We start from the raw sequence: 15,077 nt of genomic DNA, 5'->3' as shown, positions 1-15,077 counted from the left end.
TCATCAACAGCTGCCGTCTTGGGGTGGGGAAATAGGGGCAGAGGTTATGGTCTGAAATTGTTGAACTTGATGTTGAGTCCAGAAGGCTGTAAAGTGCCTAATCGAAAGATGAGGTGCTGTTCCTCAAGCTTGCGTTGAGCTTCGTTGGAACAGTGTAAGAGGCCGAGGACCGAGAGGTCGGAGTGGGAGTGGGAATGGAGTGAGGAATTAAAGTGAAAGGTGACTGGAAGCTCGAGGTCACCCTTATGGATTGAACGGAGGTGTTTCGCAAAGCAGTCACCCAATCTGCGTTTGGTTTCCCTATTGTAGAGGAGACTGCATCGTGAGCAGTGAATACAGTATAATAAATTGCAAGTACAACAAGTAAATCACTTTCACCTGGAAGGAGTGTTTGGGGCCCTGGGCAGTGGGAAGGGAGGAGGTAAAAGGGTAGGTGTTGCATCTCCTGTGCTTGCACAGGAGAGTGCCGTGGGGAGGGGGTGTTGGGGGTGATTGAAGAGTGGACCAGGGTGTCTGAGGGAATGGTCCCTTCGGACAGGCAATACTAAGTCACCTGGGCTTTGAGGGACAAGATGGCTAGGATTTGGAGACTTCTCACAGCCCTCGGGCCACAGGTTGGGCAATTCTGCATTGTATCTTGAGAATGGTTGGCTTTATTTAATTATACCCTTTGATTATTTTTAGTAAGCATTTTACCTAGTATGTAATCTAATGAAACTGCTTTTAGTTTTCATTTTCAGTGTTTGAAATGTGTTATCAGCATTTTCTGGGACTGATAGATCTGAATGAATTATATTACGATTTAAACTGCTTTTAGCAGTACTCAGTTATATTGGAACGTATAAAGGGAGAAATTTGGGATGGGCATTTGAAGCAGTTTGCATATGTTCATAGTTATTGACAACTCTGTCTTGCAGATAAAATGAAAGATGCAATAATAGCTAAACTTGCCAATCAAGCTGCAGATTACTATGGAGATGCCTTCAAACAGTGCCAGTATAAGGAAAACCTGCCCAAGGTAAGTTCAAAGTATCTACTGTGGTGCTTGGCATTTGATTTGTAAACAAAATAGATAACACGAGTTCAACTTGGTGGGATCATTTAGCAAGGATTTGTCTACAGAATTAAACAGAGATAAATCTGGTCCCAAGTGTTTATGCTTTCAACTTAAATTTTTCCCAGTTCCATCGTTTTTGTTACTTATGAGTCCCAAATGAACAATCTTATTTATTTGAAATTCGCTACTAAATTGTGAGAACAAACAATATTTAAAATTGCTTTTCAAAATCTTGGGAATTTTTTTTTTACAATGAAAGTTTTCACACTGAGGCGAAAGTCTTTTCCAAAAAATGATTTCAGATTGCTATGAGATTTGCTTTTTCATTTTTGGTTTAGTTTTTGTCAACTTTGGGGATGACTACTATTTCAGTACAGGGAAAAAATTCTCATTATATGGAAAAAGTTGTGTAAATCAAATACAGTGTACAGTCTGTAACAAATTAAGCCATACATTTGGGTGTCATGAGTAAAGCCATATCCCTCAAATTTAACAAACCACTTTTGCTGCTCTTTATTGTCCCATTGCAAGTGATTTAGCTAGAGAATTAACAACATCGTATTTGATTTTACTGCATTTCTAAGAGTATTTCTTTATTTGGATCAATGAATAGTTAATCACTTACTTTTTGACACTACACCGGCAGTTGCTGTACGTTCAGCTGGTGTTATAACGACTACTCTTGCAAATGATCTGCCATTCAAAAGCTTTTGTTTTCACACATTTCTTTACAAAGCAATTCTGTTGGTTTGCAGATTTCATTAAGCTACAGTTACAAGTAAAGTGGATATGAATAAAGTTGCTGTCACTATCCTCAGTATGCATTGTTGTGCATGCTTGGAGTAGACAGATCGTACTGTATCACCAGTTCTCAGCACAGCAGAAAAATGTATTTATTGATATTTACTTGCCATTGGCATCTAAATGTGTTGTGTAAATCTACAGATTTTTTTCATGTAGTTCCTGGTTTTATAAAGCACCTTGAAGTTTTTCTTAGTTAAAGGTGTTATATAAATGCGTGCAGTTGCAATGGTGGCAGTTGTTGCAAGTAAGAGATTAAAATGAAGTGCTAATTGATCAATTTGTGCATGCAATGTACAGTGCAGTGATAGGCTTATGCGTGTGTGTTTTGGGGTTGAGGATGCGTAGAGACAAAGACCTAACAATTCAAGACTGGAATACTCTTTTCAAGCAGTTACTGTAACATGTATGAGTATCAAACTGAAGTACACTGAACGCGTCATGCCCCACATAAACTTAGAGATTCCATCCTCCCTGTTGGATGAATGCTGGAGAGGATGCAGCCAAACTGCCATGCTCCCATATACCTTCTGGTCCTTACCTCAATCATTCTGGGCTGAGATCTGGAATGGTCCGAGGAATTTTATTTAAGAAGGGAGAAAGGGATAGACTGAGTAATTACAAACCAGTCAGCCTAACCTCGGTGGTGGGAAAATTATTGGAAAGAATTCTGAAGACAGGTTAAATCTTCATTGAGAAAGACGGGGATTAATCAAGGAAATCAGCACGGATTTGTTCCGGGAAGGTCATGTCTGACTAACTTTGTTGAATTTTTTGAGGAGGTAACAAGGAGTGTCGGTGAGGGTAGTGCGTTTGATGATGTGCATATGGATTTTAGCAAGGCTTTTGATAAGGTACCAAATGGCTGACTGGTTACGAAAGAAAAGCCCATGGAATTCAAAGCAAAGTAGAAAGTTGGATCCAAAATTGGCTCAAAGGCAGGAAGCAGAGGATAATGGTTGCTGGGTGTTTTTGTGACTGGAAGGCTGTTTCCAGTGAAGTTCTGCAGGGCTCAGTACTAGGTCCCTTTTTGTAGTATACATCAATGATCTAGACTTGAATGTAGGAGGTATGATTGAGAAATTTGCAGATGATACTAAAATCGGCTGTGTGGTTGATAATGAAGAAGAAAGCTGTAGACTGCAGGAAGATATCAATGAATTGGTAAGGTGGGCAGAACAGTGGCAAATGGAATTCAATCTGGAGAAGTGAGAGGTAATGCATTTGGGGAGGGCTAACAAGGAAAGTGAATACACATTAAATGGTAGGACACCTGAGCATTGTAGAGGAACAAAGGGACCGTGGAGTGTATGTCCACAGAACCCCGAAGGTAGCAGGCCAGGTAGATAAGGTGGTTAAGAAGGCTTGCCTTTATTGGCCGAGACATAGAATACAAGAGCAGTGAGGGCGGGGGGGGGGGGGTAAATGCTTGAGCTGTATAAAACACTAGATAGGCCACAGCTAAAGTATAGCGTGCAGTTCTGGTCAACGCATTACAGGAAGGATGTAATTGCACTGGAGAGGGTGCAGAGGAGATTTACGAGGGTGTTGCTGAGAGTGGAGAATCTTAGCCATGAGGACAGATTGGATTGGGTTTGTTTTCCTTGGTACAGAGGGGAGACCTCATTGATGTGTATAAAATTATGAGGGGTCCAGATATAATGGATAGCAAGGGCCTATTTCCCTGAGCAGAGGGGTCAACAACCAGGGGCCATAAATTTAAAGTAATTGGTAGAAGATTTAAAGGGGATTTGAGGGGAAATTTCTTCACCCAGAGAATTGTGCGATTGTGCGGTGGGTGGGGTTCTGGAACTCACTGATTGAAATGGTGCTAGAGGCAGAAACCCATACCGCATTTAAAAAGTACTTGGATGTGCACCTGAAGTGCCGTAACCTGCAGGGCTACGGACCGAGAGCTGGAAAGTGGGATTAGGCTGGATAGCCTCTTGTTGGCTGGCAGGGACGCGATGGGCCGAAATGGCCTCCTTCTGTGCTGCAAATTTCTATGATTCTATGAATACGAAGGCCACCAGAGATGCACGGATGAGCATAATTGACTTCTTGCAGTGAAAATATGCCACGGTTAAGTCCTACCCTTCCTCTCTATAATGTGGCTTAAATATCTATGGGACTTATTCCAGTCAGAGTACGTGATGTAAAACTTCCACCTAGAACTGGGAAATTGCTAATAGCCTGAACTTGTTACCTAAAGGCTTATGCAACAAGTAACTAATCACAAACTCAACAACCCTTCTTCTTAGCGGGAAGAACGGGCTAATGCCAAGTATACAATAGGAGTGCCCTGCCACGTCTTGCTTCCCAAGAGAAAAGTGATGCCCTCCAGAAAAGATGGAGTAGTATTTAAATCGATTATATCCAGCTATCCAAATTTAATTGCATTCAGCCACTGTTGTGGCTGCCCGAATCCAGAAGAGCATAAAGTTATTGTACAAATATGGCACATATGTTGCATTAATATGCTAAACTATAAATGCATTCTCCTTCATTTCCTCATCTACATACTACCTCTTTGCAACATTTATCTGCAGGCAGAGAATCAGCTTTTACATACATTGATCACACTGCCTGTATCTTGCAACAATCCCCCTCAATCCCTTTGCTGCCTCTGTGTTGTCAGACTGCTTGTCCATCATGCAATTATGGATAAGCAGCAATTTCCTCGAACTAAATGTTGGGGCTTCTGAAACCATTGTGTTTGCCCCGACTACAAACTCTATCCTTGCCACTGACTCCACCCCTCTCCCAGCCACTGTCTCAGGCTGAATCAGACTGTTTGCCAACTATGACATTCTAATTGGCCCCGAGCTGAGTTTCCAACCTCATAATTCTCACCATCACAAAAACCGTCTACATCCAACTCTGTAGTATCGTCGCCATCATCCCTACCTCATCCCATCTGCTGAAACTCTCATCCATGCCTTCGTCACCTCCAAATGTGACCGTTGCCAGCCTCCAGTCTCCATCCTCCGTAAACTTTGTTTCATCCACAACTCTACTGCCTGCATCCATTCCACAAGAAGTCCCTCTCTCTTAAGACCAACCTTAGCTGACCAAGTTTTGACCTTGCCCCTCCTAATACCGACCACTTTGGCTCAGCATCCATTTATTTTCACTTGCACCTCTGAAGCACTTTGGAACATTTTTCTACATTTCAGACATTACCCAAGTGAAAGTTGTTGTAACTATAAGTTGTTGTAAATACTTGCATCCCAGGGTCTTAAGAGAAGTAGCCGCAGGGATAGTGGATGCATTGGTTGTAATTTACCAAAATTCCCTGCATTCCGGGGCGGTCCCAGCAGATTGGAAAACTGCAAATGTAACGCCCCTAGTTAAAAAAGGAGGGAGACAAAAATCAGACTATAGATCAGTTAGCCTTAACATCTGTGGTTGGGAAGATGGAGTCCATTATTAAAGAAGCAGTAGCAGGACATTTGGAAAAGCAAAATTCGGTCAGGCAGAGTGAGCATGGATTTATGAAGGGAAATCATGTTTGACAAATTCTTCAGCGTACTGGGTGGATAAAGGGGAACCAGTGGATTTGGTGTAGATGGACTTCCAGAAGGCATTTGACAGGGTGCCACATAAAAGGTTACTGCACAAGATAAAAGTTCACGGGGTTGGAGGTAATATATTAGCATGGATAGAGGATTGGCTAACTAACAGAAAACAGAGAGTCGGGATAAATGGTTCATTCTCTGGTTGGCAACCAGTAACTACTGGGGTGCCGCAGGGATCAGTGCTGGGACTCCAACTATTTACAATCTATATACGACTTGGAAGAAGGGACTGAGTGTAATGCAGCCAAGTTTGCTGACTATACAAAGATGGGAGGAAAAGCAATGTGTGAGGAGAGCACATAAGATCTGCAAAAGGACATAGACAAGCTAAGTGAGTGGGCAAAAATGTGGCAGATGGAGTATAATGTTAGAAAGTGTGAGGTCATGCACTTTGGCAGAAAAAAATCAAAGAGCAAGTTATTATTTAAATGGAGAAAGATTGCAAAGTGCCACATTACAGTGGGACCTGGGGTACTTGTGCATGAATTGCAAAAGGATAGTATGCAGGTACAGCAAGTCATCAGGAAGGCCAATGGTATCTTGGCCTTTATTGCAAAGGGGATGGAGTATAAAAGCGGGGAAGTCTTGCTACAGCTGTGCATGGTATTGGTGAGGCCACACCTGGAATACTGCATGCAGTTTTGGTTTCCATTTTTACGAAAGGATATACTTGCTTTGGAGGCAGTTCAGAGAAGGTTCACTAGGTTGATTCCGGGGATGAGAGGGTTGACTTATGAGGAACGGTTAAGTAGGTTGTGCCTCTACTCATTGGAATTCAGAAGAATGATAAATGATCTTATCGAAACGTATAAGATTATGAGGGGGCTTCACAAGGTGGATGCAGAGAGGATGTTTCCGCTGATGGGAGAATCTTAAACTAAAGGGCAAGAGCTTAGAAATATAGAAAATAGGTGCAGGAGTAGGCCATTCGGCCTGCACCACCATTCAATAAGATCATGGCTGATCATTCACTTCAGTACCCCTTTCCTGCTTTCTCTCCATACCCTTTGATCCTGTTAGCCGTAAGGGCCATATCCAACTCCCTCTTGAATATATCTAACAAACTGGTATCAACAACTCTCTGCGGAAGAGAATTCCACAGCTTAACAACTCTGAGTGAAGAAGTTTCTCCTCATCTCGGTCCTAAATGGCTTACCTCTTATCCTTAGACTGTGACCCCTAGTTCTGGACTCCCCTAACATCGGGAACATTCTTCCTGCATCTAACTTGTCCAGTTCTGTCAGAATTTTGTGTGTTTCTCTGAGATCCCCCCTCATTCTTCTAAACTTCAGTGAATACAGGCCCAGTCGATCCTGTCTCTCCTCATGTCAATCCTGCCATCCCGGGAATCAGTCTGGTGAACCTTCGCTGCACTCCCTCAATAGCAAGAACGTCCTTCCTCAGATTAGGAGACCAAAACTGAACACAATATTGCAGGTGAGGCCTCACTAAGCCTCTGTACAACTGCAGTAAGACCTCCCTGCTCCTATATTCAAATCCCCTAGCTATGAAGGCCAACATGCCATTTGCTGCCTTCACCACCTGCTGTACCTGAATGCCAACTTTCAATGACTGATAAACCATGACACCCAGGTCTCGTTGCACTCCCCCTTTTCCTAATCTGCCACCATTCAGATAATATTCTGCCTTCGTGTTTTGCCACCAAAGTGGATAACCTCACATTTGTCCACATTACACTGCATCTGCCATGCATTTGCCCACTCACCTAACCTATCCAAGTCACCCTGCAGCCTCTTCGCTTCCTCCTCACAGCTCACACCGCCATCCAGCTGAGTGTCATCTGCAAACTTGGAGATATTGCTCTCAATTCCATCATCTTAATCATTAATGTATATTGTAAATAGTTGGGGTCCCAGCACTGAGCCCTACGGCACCCCACTAGTCACTGCCTGCCATTCTGAAAAGGACCCGTTTATCCCGACTCTCTGCTTCCTGTCTGCCAACCAGTTCTCTATCCACGTCAATACATTACCCCCAATACCATGTGCTTTAATTTTGCACACCAATCTCTTGTGTGGGACCTTGTCAAAAGCCTTTTGAAAGTCCAAATACACCACATCCACTGGTTCTCCCTTGTCCACTCTACTAGTTACATCCTCAAAAAATTCTAGAAGATGTGTCAAACATGATTTCCCTTTCATAAATCCATGCTGACTTGGACCGATCCTGTCACTGCTTTCCAAATGTGCTGCTATTTCATCTTTAATAATTGATTCCAACATTTTCAACACTACTGATGTCAGGCTAAGTGGTCTATAATTCCCAGTTTTCTCTCTCCCACTTTTAAAAAGTGGTGTTAGATTAGCTACCCTCCAGTCCATGGGAACTGATCCAGAGTCGATAGACTGTTGGAAAATGATCACCAACGCATCCACTATTTCTGGGGCCACTTCCTTAAGTACTCTGGGATGCAGACTATCAGGCCCTGGGGATTTATCGGCCTTCAATCCCATCAATTTCCCTAATACAATTTCCTGACTAATAAGGATTTCCTTCAGTTCCTTCTTCTTGCTAAACCCTCGGTCCCCTAGTATTTCCGGAAGGTTATTTGTGTCTTCCTTCATGAAGACAGAACCAAAGTATTTGTTCAATTGGTCTGCCATTTCTTTGTTCCCCATTTATAAATTCACCTGATTCTGACTGCCAGGGACCTACGTTTGTCTTCACTAATCTTTTTCTCTTCACTTATCTGAAGAAGCTTTTGCAGTCAGTTTTTATGTTCCCAGCAAGCTTCCTCTCATATTCTCTTTCCCCCCTCCTAATTAAACCCTTTGTCCTCCTCTGCTGAATTCTAAATTTCTCCCAGTCCTCAGGTTTGATTCTTTTTCTGGCCAATTTATATGCCTCTTCCTTGGATTTAACACTATCCCTAATTTCCCTTGTTAGCCACGGTTGAGCCACCTTCCCCGTTTTATTTTTACTCCAGACAGGGATGTACAATTGTTGAAGTTCATCCATGTGATCTTTAAATGTTTGCCATTGCCTATCAACCGTCCAACCCTTTAAGTATCATTTGCCAGTCTATTCTAGCCAATTCATATCTCATACCATCGAAGTTACCTTTCCTTACGTTCAGGACCCTAGTCTCTGAATTAACTATGTCACTCTCCATCTTAATAAAGAATTCTACCTATTATGGTCACTCTTCTCCAAGGGGGCTCGCACAGCAAGATTGCTAATTAGTCCGTTCTCGTTACACATCGTTCAGTTTTGGATGGCCAGCCCTCTAGTTGGTTACTTGACATATTGGTCGAGAAAACCATCCCTAATATACTCCAGGAAATCCTCCTCCAACGTACTGCTACCAGTTTGGTTAGCCCAATCTATATGTAGATTAAAGTCACCCATGATAACTGCTGTACCTTTATTGCATGCATCCCTAATTTCCTGTTTGATGCTGTCCCCAACCTTGCTACGATTGTTTGGTGGTCTGTACACAACTCCCACTAGCGTTTTCTACCCTTTGTTATTCCGCAGCTCTACCCATACAGATTTCACATCATCCAAGCTAATGTCCTTCCTTACTATTGCGTTAATTTCTTCTCAAACCAGCAACGCTACCCCACGTCCTTTTCCTTTCTGTCTCTCCTTCCTGAATGTTGAATATCCCTGGATGTTGAGTTCCCAGTCTTGGTCACACTGGAGTCATGTCTCCGTAATCCCAATTATATCCTATTCGTTAATAGCTGCCTGCTCAATTAATTCGTCCACCTTATTATGAATACACCTTGCATTGAGGCACAGAGCCTTCAGGGTTGTCTTTTTAGACACTTTGTCCCTTTCGACTTTTGTTGCAATATGGCCCTTTTTGATTTTTGCTTTGGGTTTCTCTCTGCCCTCCACTTTTACTTTTATTCTTTCTATCTTTTGCTTCTGCCCCCATTCTACTTCCCTCTGTCTCCCTGCATAGGTTCCCATCCCCCTCCCATTTTAGTTTAACCCCTCCCCAAAAACACTAGCAAACACTCCCCCTTGGATATTGGTTCCGGTCATGCCCAGGTGCAGACCGTCCGGTTTGTACTGGTTCCACCTCCCCCAGAACCGGTTCCAATGTCTCAGCAATTTGAATCCCTCCCGTCCTGCACCACTCCTCAAATCTCCTATTCATCTTAGCTATCCTGCAATTCCTACTGACTAGCACATGGCACTGGTAGCCATCCTGAGATTAGTACCTTTGAGGTCCTGCTTTTTAATTTTAACTCCTAGTTCCCTAAATTCAGCTTGTAGAACCTCATCCCGTTTTTTACCTATATGCACCATGACAACTGGCTGTTCACCCTCCCCCTCCAAAATATCTCGCAGCCGCTCCGAGACATCCTTGACCCTTGCACCAGGGAGACAACATACCATCCTAGAGTCTCCATTGTGGCCGCAGAAAAGCCTATCTATTCCCCTTACAATAGAATCCCCTACCACTATAGCTCTCCCACTCTTCTTCCTGCCCTCCTCTGCAGCAGAGCCACCCATGGTGCCATGGACTTGACTGCTGCTGCCTTCCCCTGATGAGGCATCCCCCCAACAGTACCCAAAACAATGTATCTGTTTTGGAGGGGGATGACCGCAGGGGATCCCTGCACTACCTTCCTTCCACTGCTCTGCCTGATGGTCACCCATTTCTTATCTGCCTGAGTAACCTTTGCCTGAGGTGTGACCAATTCACGACATACTCAGCACCGCGAATGCTCCAGAGTGAATCCATGCACAGCTCCAGTGCTGCAATGTGATCTGTCAGGAGCTGCAGCAGGATAAACTTCCTGCACATGTTGTCGTCAGGGACACTGGAAGCATACCTGACTTCCCACATAGCACAGGAGGAGCATGACATGTGTCTGAGCTCTCCTGCCATGACTTAATCCTTAGATTAATTTAGAATAAGGGGCCGTCCATTTAAAACAGAGATGAGGAGAAATCTCTTCCCTCTGAGGGTTGTAAATCTGTGGAATTCACTGCCTCAAAGCTGTGGAAGCTGGGACATTGAATAAATTTAAGACCGAAATAGACAGTTTCTTAAACGATGAGGGGTTATGGGGAGCGGGCGGGGAAGTGGAGCTGAGTTCATGATCAGATCAGCCATGATCTTATTGAATGGCGCAGCAGGCTTGAGGGGTCATATGGCCTACTCTTGTTCCTATTTCTTATGTTCTTATCTAAATTGTATAAACTGGTGTACAAATTTTCTCATTATATAAAAATTATTCATATTTTGCCTGAAGTAGTTTCCTGTTTGTGGATCTGTAAATTGTTCAATTTTAACAATTTGACTCTTGAAATCAAGCTTATTGAAGAAAAAGGAAAAATAAGGATTAATTTTATTCATTGATGAAAATAAAGACATCCTTTGCTTTGAAATTCAGTAAAAAGAATTCCATTCCATTTGCTGTATTCACTGCTAAATGTGTATGTCTTTGTATGGACTGCTGAAGCATTCACTTCTGCAAACTACTGCTGAATTGTGTCTCTGCATGGAATAATTCACTAAAACAGCTTCTTGCCATTACAAACCAGTTTGTTGTGCAACAAAAATTTGTAAAGTTGCTTTTACATTAAGCTTGAAAGGCTGCATGAGCCACCAAGTTCCTGGTTATCTAATGGCAATTCCAAAGTAATTGATTTACTAAAACACGCTGATGAGAAAACCTGGTGAGGGAATTGGTGGTGCAAGCACCCATATAACAAATGTGAAAGCAACTTAAATCTTAATATGTAGCACTAAAACTTCTCCATTTGTCCTCTCCCCACCTTCCATAAATCTGGAGGGAAGGAGTTTCAAAGATTATGAAGATATGGTTTAGATTTTGTCATAAGTCTTAAATGCTAATTTAGTAGTTCACAAATATGTTTAACAAGGTTTTAACTTTATTTGATGTGACTTTTTAGCTCCTTGGTTCCATTTTAATAATGCCAGTTGAAAATATCCAGCATGTCTCATTTGTTTTTAAACAATAATTTCATGTCCACCTAACATAACATTTTTGATCATCAGCTCATCAGACTGTCATAAAATAATATTTATTAACATGATACAATATTTTGTATATTTTCACCAAACCAGTTTCATTTAATTTGAAAATGGCTTTGCAGTAAACCATATGTATGGACATGTGCATGTTCTTTAATGACTTGATGTAGTAAGTGACTTCTTTTCAGTTAATTAGTTCAGTGTTAATGTTTTTTGTTAAACTTTCAATTGCAGTTCTATATGTACTTCAATAGCTTGCTTTATACTTAGTTACTCAGTATAGACAATGAAGTAAATTTTTCAATTTAGCAATTTTGATGCAAAGCTTCGTATGATACTGAGTGTATATGGGGTGCAGATGGTAGTACATCCAATTCAAGCCTGCAAAATTTCCCATTAATTTTAATTGACAGAAAATTGTGGGGTGGCGGGACACGCAAAGCTCTGTGCCAAGAGTGCTAAATAGTAAAATTTACTCCATTATGTTTAAGCTTAAATTGTGAGCGCTAAAAGAGCAGCTTACATTAAAGGCCTATACTTTGATTGATGGACACCTATGTGCTTGAAGGCCCACAATTAGAATGATTTCTACAAATCAGATGCTCCAACTTTTATCAAATTTAGCCAGTGAATTATGCTAATTTATAACCTACCTTTGCTCCTCCCAGCCCCATCTCCCAACAAAACCTTTGAGGATATTTTTCTTTACTAAGTGTTAGAAAGTAGAAGACAGCATTCCTCGAATATATCTTTTGCATTAAGAATGTTAGTAGATTTGTAACTGATCATTACTCGATGTTTAATAGGAATATTTTTTCATGTTTCATGTCTCTGTACTTGTCACAGCTGGACTGCTTTGAGTAATTTGCCGAATTTGTATGGATCGTATCTATAACCATTGTTATTTTTTAGTTGCTGATGCATAGTAGAAAGTGTGTTTTTGCGAAGTGTATTTCTTCATCCTCAAAGGGTGAATTTTCTAAATGTTCAATGTATTTTTGTTTCCTTTAAGCAATATCAATGCATCCTTCCACTGTAAAATGTTGCATCATTGACTTATTCAGTAATTAAATTGATAATGGGCGTCATATATACAAATGTGAAAGTAATCATGCTTGTTTAGTTCATTTTCGATTCAGTGTAGACAGTGTAAAGCATGGACGCTGTTTTATCTATACAGTCACCTAATGTAACTAAAACAAACTAAAAAGAAATGTGAAACCAATACTACCGAAGTCCACTTAATCTAGTAACTTGTAGATGTACACTGGTTTATCAGTGAATGTGGTGAGAACTGAAGCCACTTGTAATCTTAAGTGAAACTTAAGGTTTAGTATTTTGTATTTGCCAGAATGAATGAAGCCAGCTGGGTTTTTCAGTTGGTTAATGTGTACAATTACAAACTGTTGCATTCTTCTATGTTCTTTAAGATTAAAATAACAATATAAACCGTTGCATATTTCTGAATTCTGTCACTTTCGGTCTGTTAACTTTCACATTACTACTTGTCTTACAAACTAACAAACTGTCTATCCAGAATCACCTTTCAACTTGCATGTTGTCCTCTGCCCTCTCCCTGTCTTTACTTCCAATGTAGTGTGGACACTGCAGCCTACTATAGTATCTACAACAAAACAACTCCACACGATCAGTTATTACAGAATGTTGTTAAATGCTGTCTGGGCTATATTTTTTACTTCATAAACTTCAGTACACCAGCACCAGTTTCTGACTAGACTTGAGCAACTGAGTAGCAATTTTCAGGAAAATCTTCTTATACTTAAGAATAATAAATTTACTGAACTTGAAATTTATCTCTCTGGGAAATAGGCAGTTTTGGAACACTAATTCAACAAGTAATAGGTATGGGGACTGGTTTTTGCTCAGAATTAGCATACTCTCTTCACTTCAGGGACCTGGGTTTGAATTCATTGAAGACTCATGGGGTTGCACGTTTATTTTCTGACTAAAAACCTTTTGTAAAATTAGTTTGGACAACCCAGTTCTCAGTGAGCATCCATTCATGGTATAATATGGTACAGATTGCCATTTCCACAAAAGATAGCTGGTGTGTGAAATTGTCGCATTTGCATTAATGAGGTTGGGAAGTGTTCTTCTGAGGCAAGAGTTGATTGTGTTAAGAGGGTAGAGTAGAATTAACCTAATTCTGTATCTGGAAGCGATTACTGGCAGAAAATGCTGGTGAAGCAATACTGAGGTCTGAAGAACTGGCACTATTTAACGAGCTCTTGACTAATGGGGTAGTGCAATGAATTTCACATCTGTGGGGATCAACATTTGAATCCAGCTTATACTGATTGGCTGTATCTGGCTGTGAGGACCCTGTGTGAAATATGTTTGGGTTTGGGTAGCTTAAACCTGGTTTGTCGTGGGCATAGGCCCACAGCACAGAACTGCTGCTAATTTGGCCCGAATTGGAATCAAATTGACAATCTTATTTGGAGGGATTGTGCAAGATGGTCGACATGGGAAATGGAAAACAACTACATGAGTGCAGTGGGGAGTATTTTTCTGAGGTACAGAACAGAGCAAAAAGCTTTACTTGGCATTTAACTATGCTGTACCTGATCCAGGAATGGTGCTGGCTACCCAAAATAAGTTTCTTATTTCCTAGCAGTAGCTGCTCTCCAGTTAGGCATAACATTCATCAAAAGTTTATAGTAAGTGAACGCAGTTTGTCCTGTAAGATTTGTAATGTGTTTGAAATATTCAAGATTTGGTTAAAAAGATAATTGCGCTACTTGATTTAATCATGAGCTTTGATTAATGCCACTTTTTGTGTGTACAGGCTGTGATATTAAAAATATATTGGTTGTGTTTGACATTGATCAGGGTGAAGTAACTGTTAAAGTTTATCTTGAATACATTTATATTAATCTCTTCTTTGTTAAACTTATCTGTGTAGTCTCAAGTGGGTGGTAGTGTAGTTCAGAAGGGATGGTGAATTGGTAATCTGATAACATGTCTTTGCCCAAAATGACTGGCAGCAAAATACTGTAATCTTAACTGAGGAACCTGTTTGGTTTGAAACAAAAATTCTACTACTAGTGACATGTTCTAGCTTGGATTAAGTTTTGGGCGTATCCAGATAGGGGTTAATTGTGCGATTGTAAATTGCACGCAGGCAAATTGTTAAATTATGCATCGCAAACTTCAGTTCTGAAAAAAATGGGTCACTTGTAAAACTGAATAGAAAACGTTCAAAATACTTTTCAAATTTTAATGGGCAGCTCAGTTTTCAATATCCAAATCCACAGACACCTTGACTCACCTCTTGCATTATCTATTCCTGTTTTTATGTTTTCCTTTTTAAACCCTTTTATGCATATTCCTGATCCTCAACGGAGAAGACGACTTGCTCCTCAGCAAATTCCATCTCACATTCTGTTATGTACTCAGTTGGACATACTGGGGGCACAACATATTATTCTACTACTGTTAATTCAGCCTAAAACAATTGGGCAAGTTGGTTTGCGGGTGAAGCAATTACCCTTTTTCAATAACATTTAATATTGTAGAGCTTGGGTTTTTATTGTGATTTTTCACAAGTGATCCATTTGTTGCCAGAATATTAACAAATGTGCTTTTAGTGTGGAGTTTATTTTTGAAGGATACGGCTGCTTTCCTTTCACAAAATTCA

The 15,077-nt window shown here is 40.9% G+C and overlaps 1 protein-coding gene across 4 annotated transcripts in view; it reads left to right on the top strand.

Annotated features, from left to right (window-relative positions):
* Window positions 1-15,077, top strand: part of pdcd6ip (programmed cell death 6 interacting protein) — a 140,776-nt gene that overhangs the window by 74,915 nt on the left and 50,784 nt on the right. For all 4 annotated transcript variants that reach the window (XM_070889947.1, XM_070889938.1, XM_070889966.1 and 1 more), the window contains exon 6: window positions 918-1,018. In XM_070889947.1, coding sequence (XP_070746048.1) covers window positions 918-1,018 — 101 coding nt within the window. The remainder of the gene's footprint in view (window positions 1-917; window positions 1,019-15,077) is intronic.

The sequence above is a fragment of the Pristiophorus japonicus genome, chromosome 1, assembly GCF_044704955.1.
Source record: "Pristiophorus japonicus isolate sPriJap1 chromosome 1, sPriJap1.hap1, whole genome shotgun sequence".
Lineage (NCBI taxonomy): Eukaryota > Metazoa > Chordata > Chondrichthyes > Pristiophoridae > Pristiophorus > Pristiophorus japonicus.
Note: the sequence above shows the minus strand (reverse complement) of the source record. Positions and strands in the feature narration are given on the sequence as shown.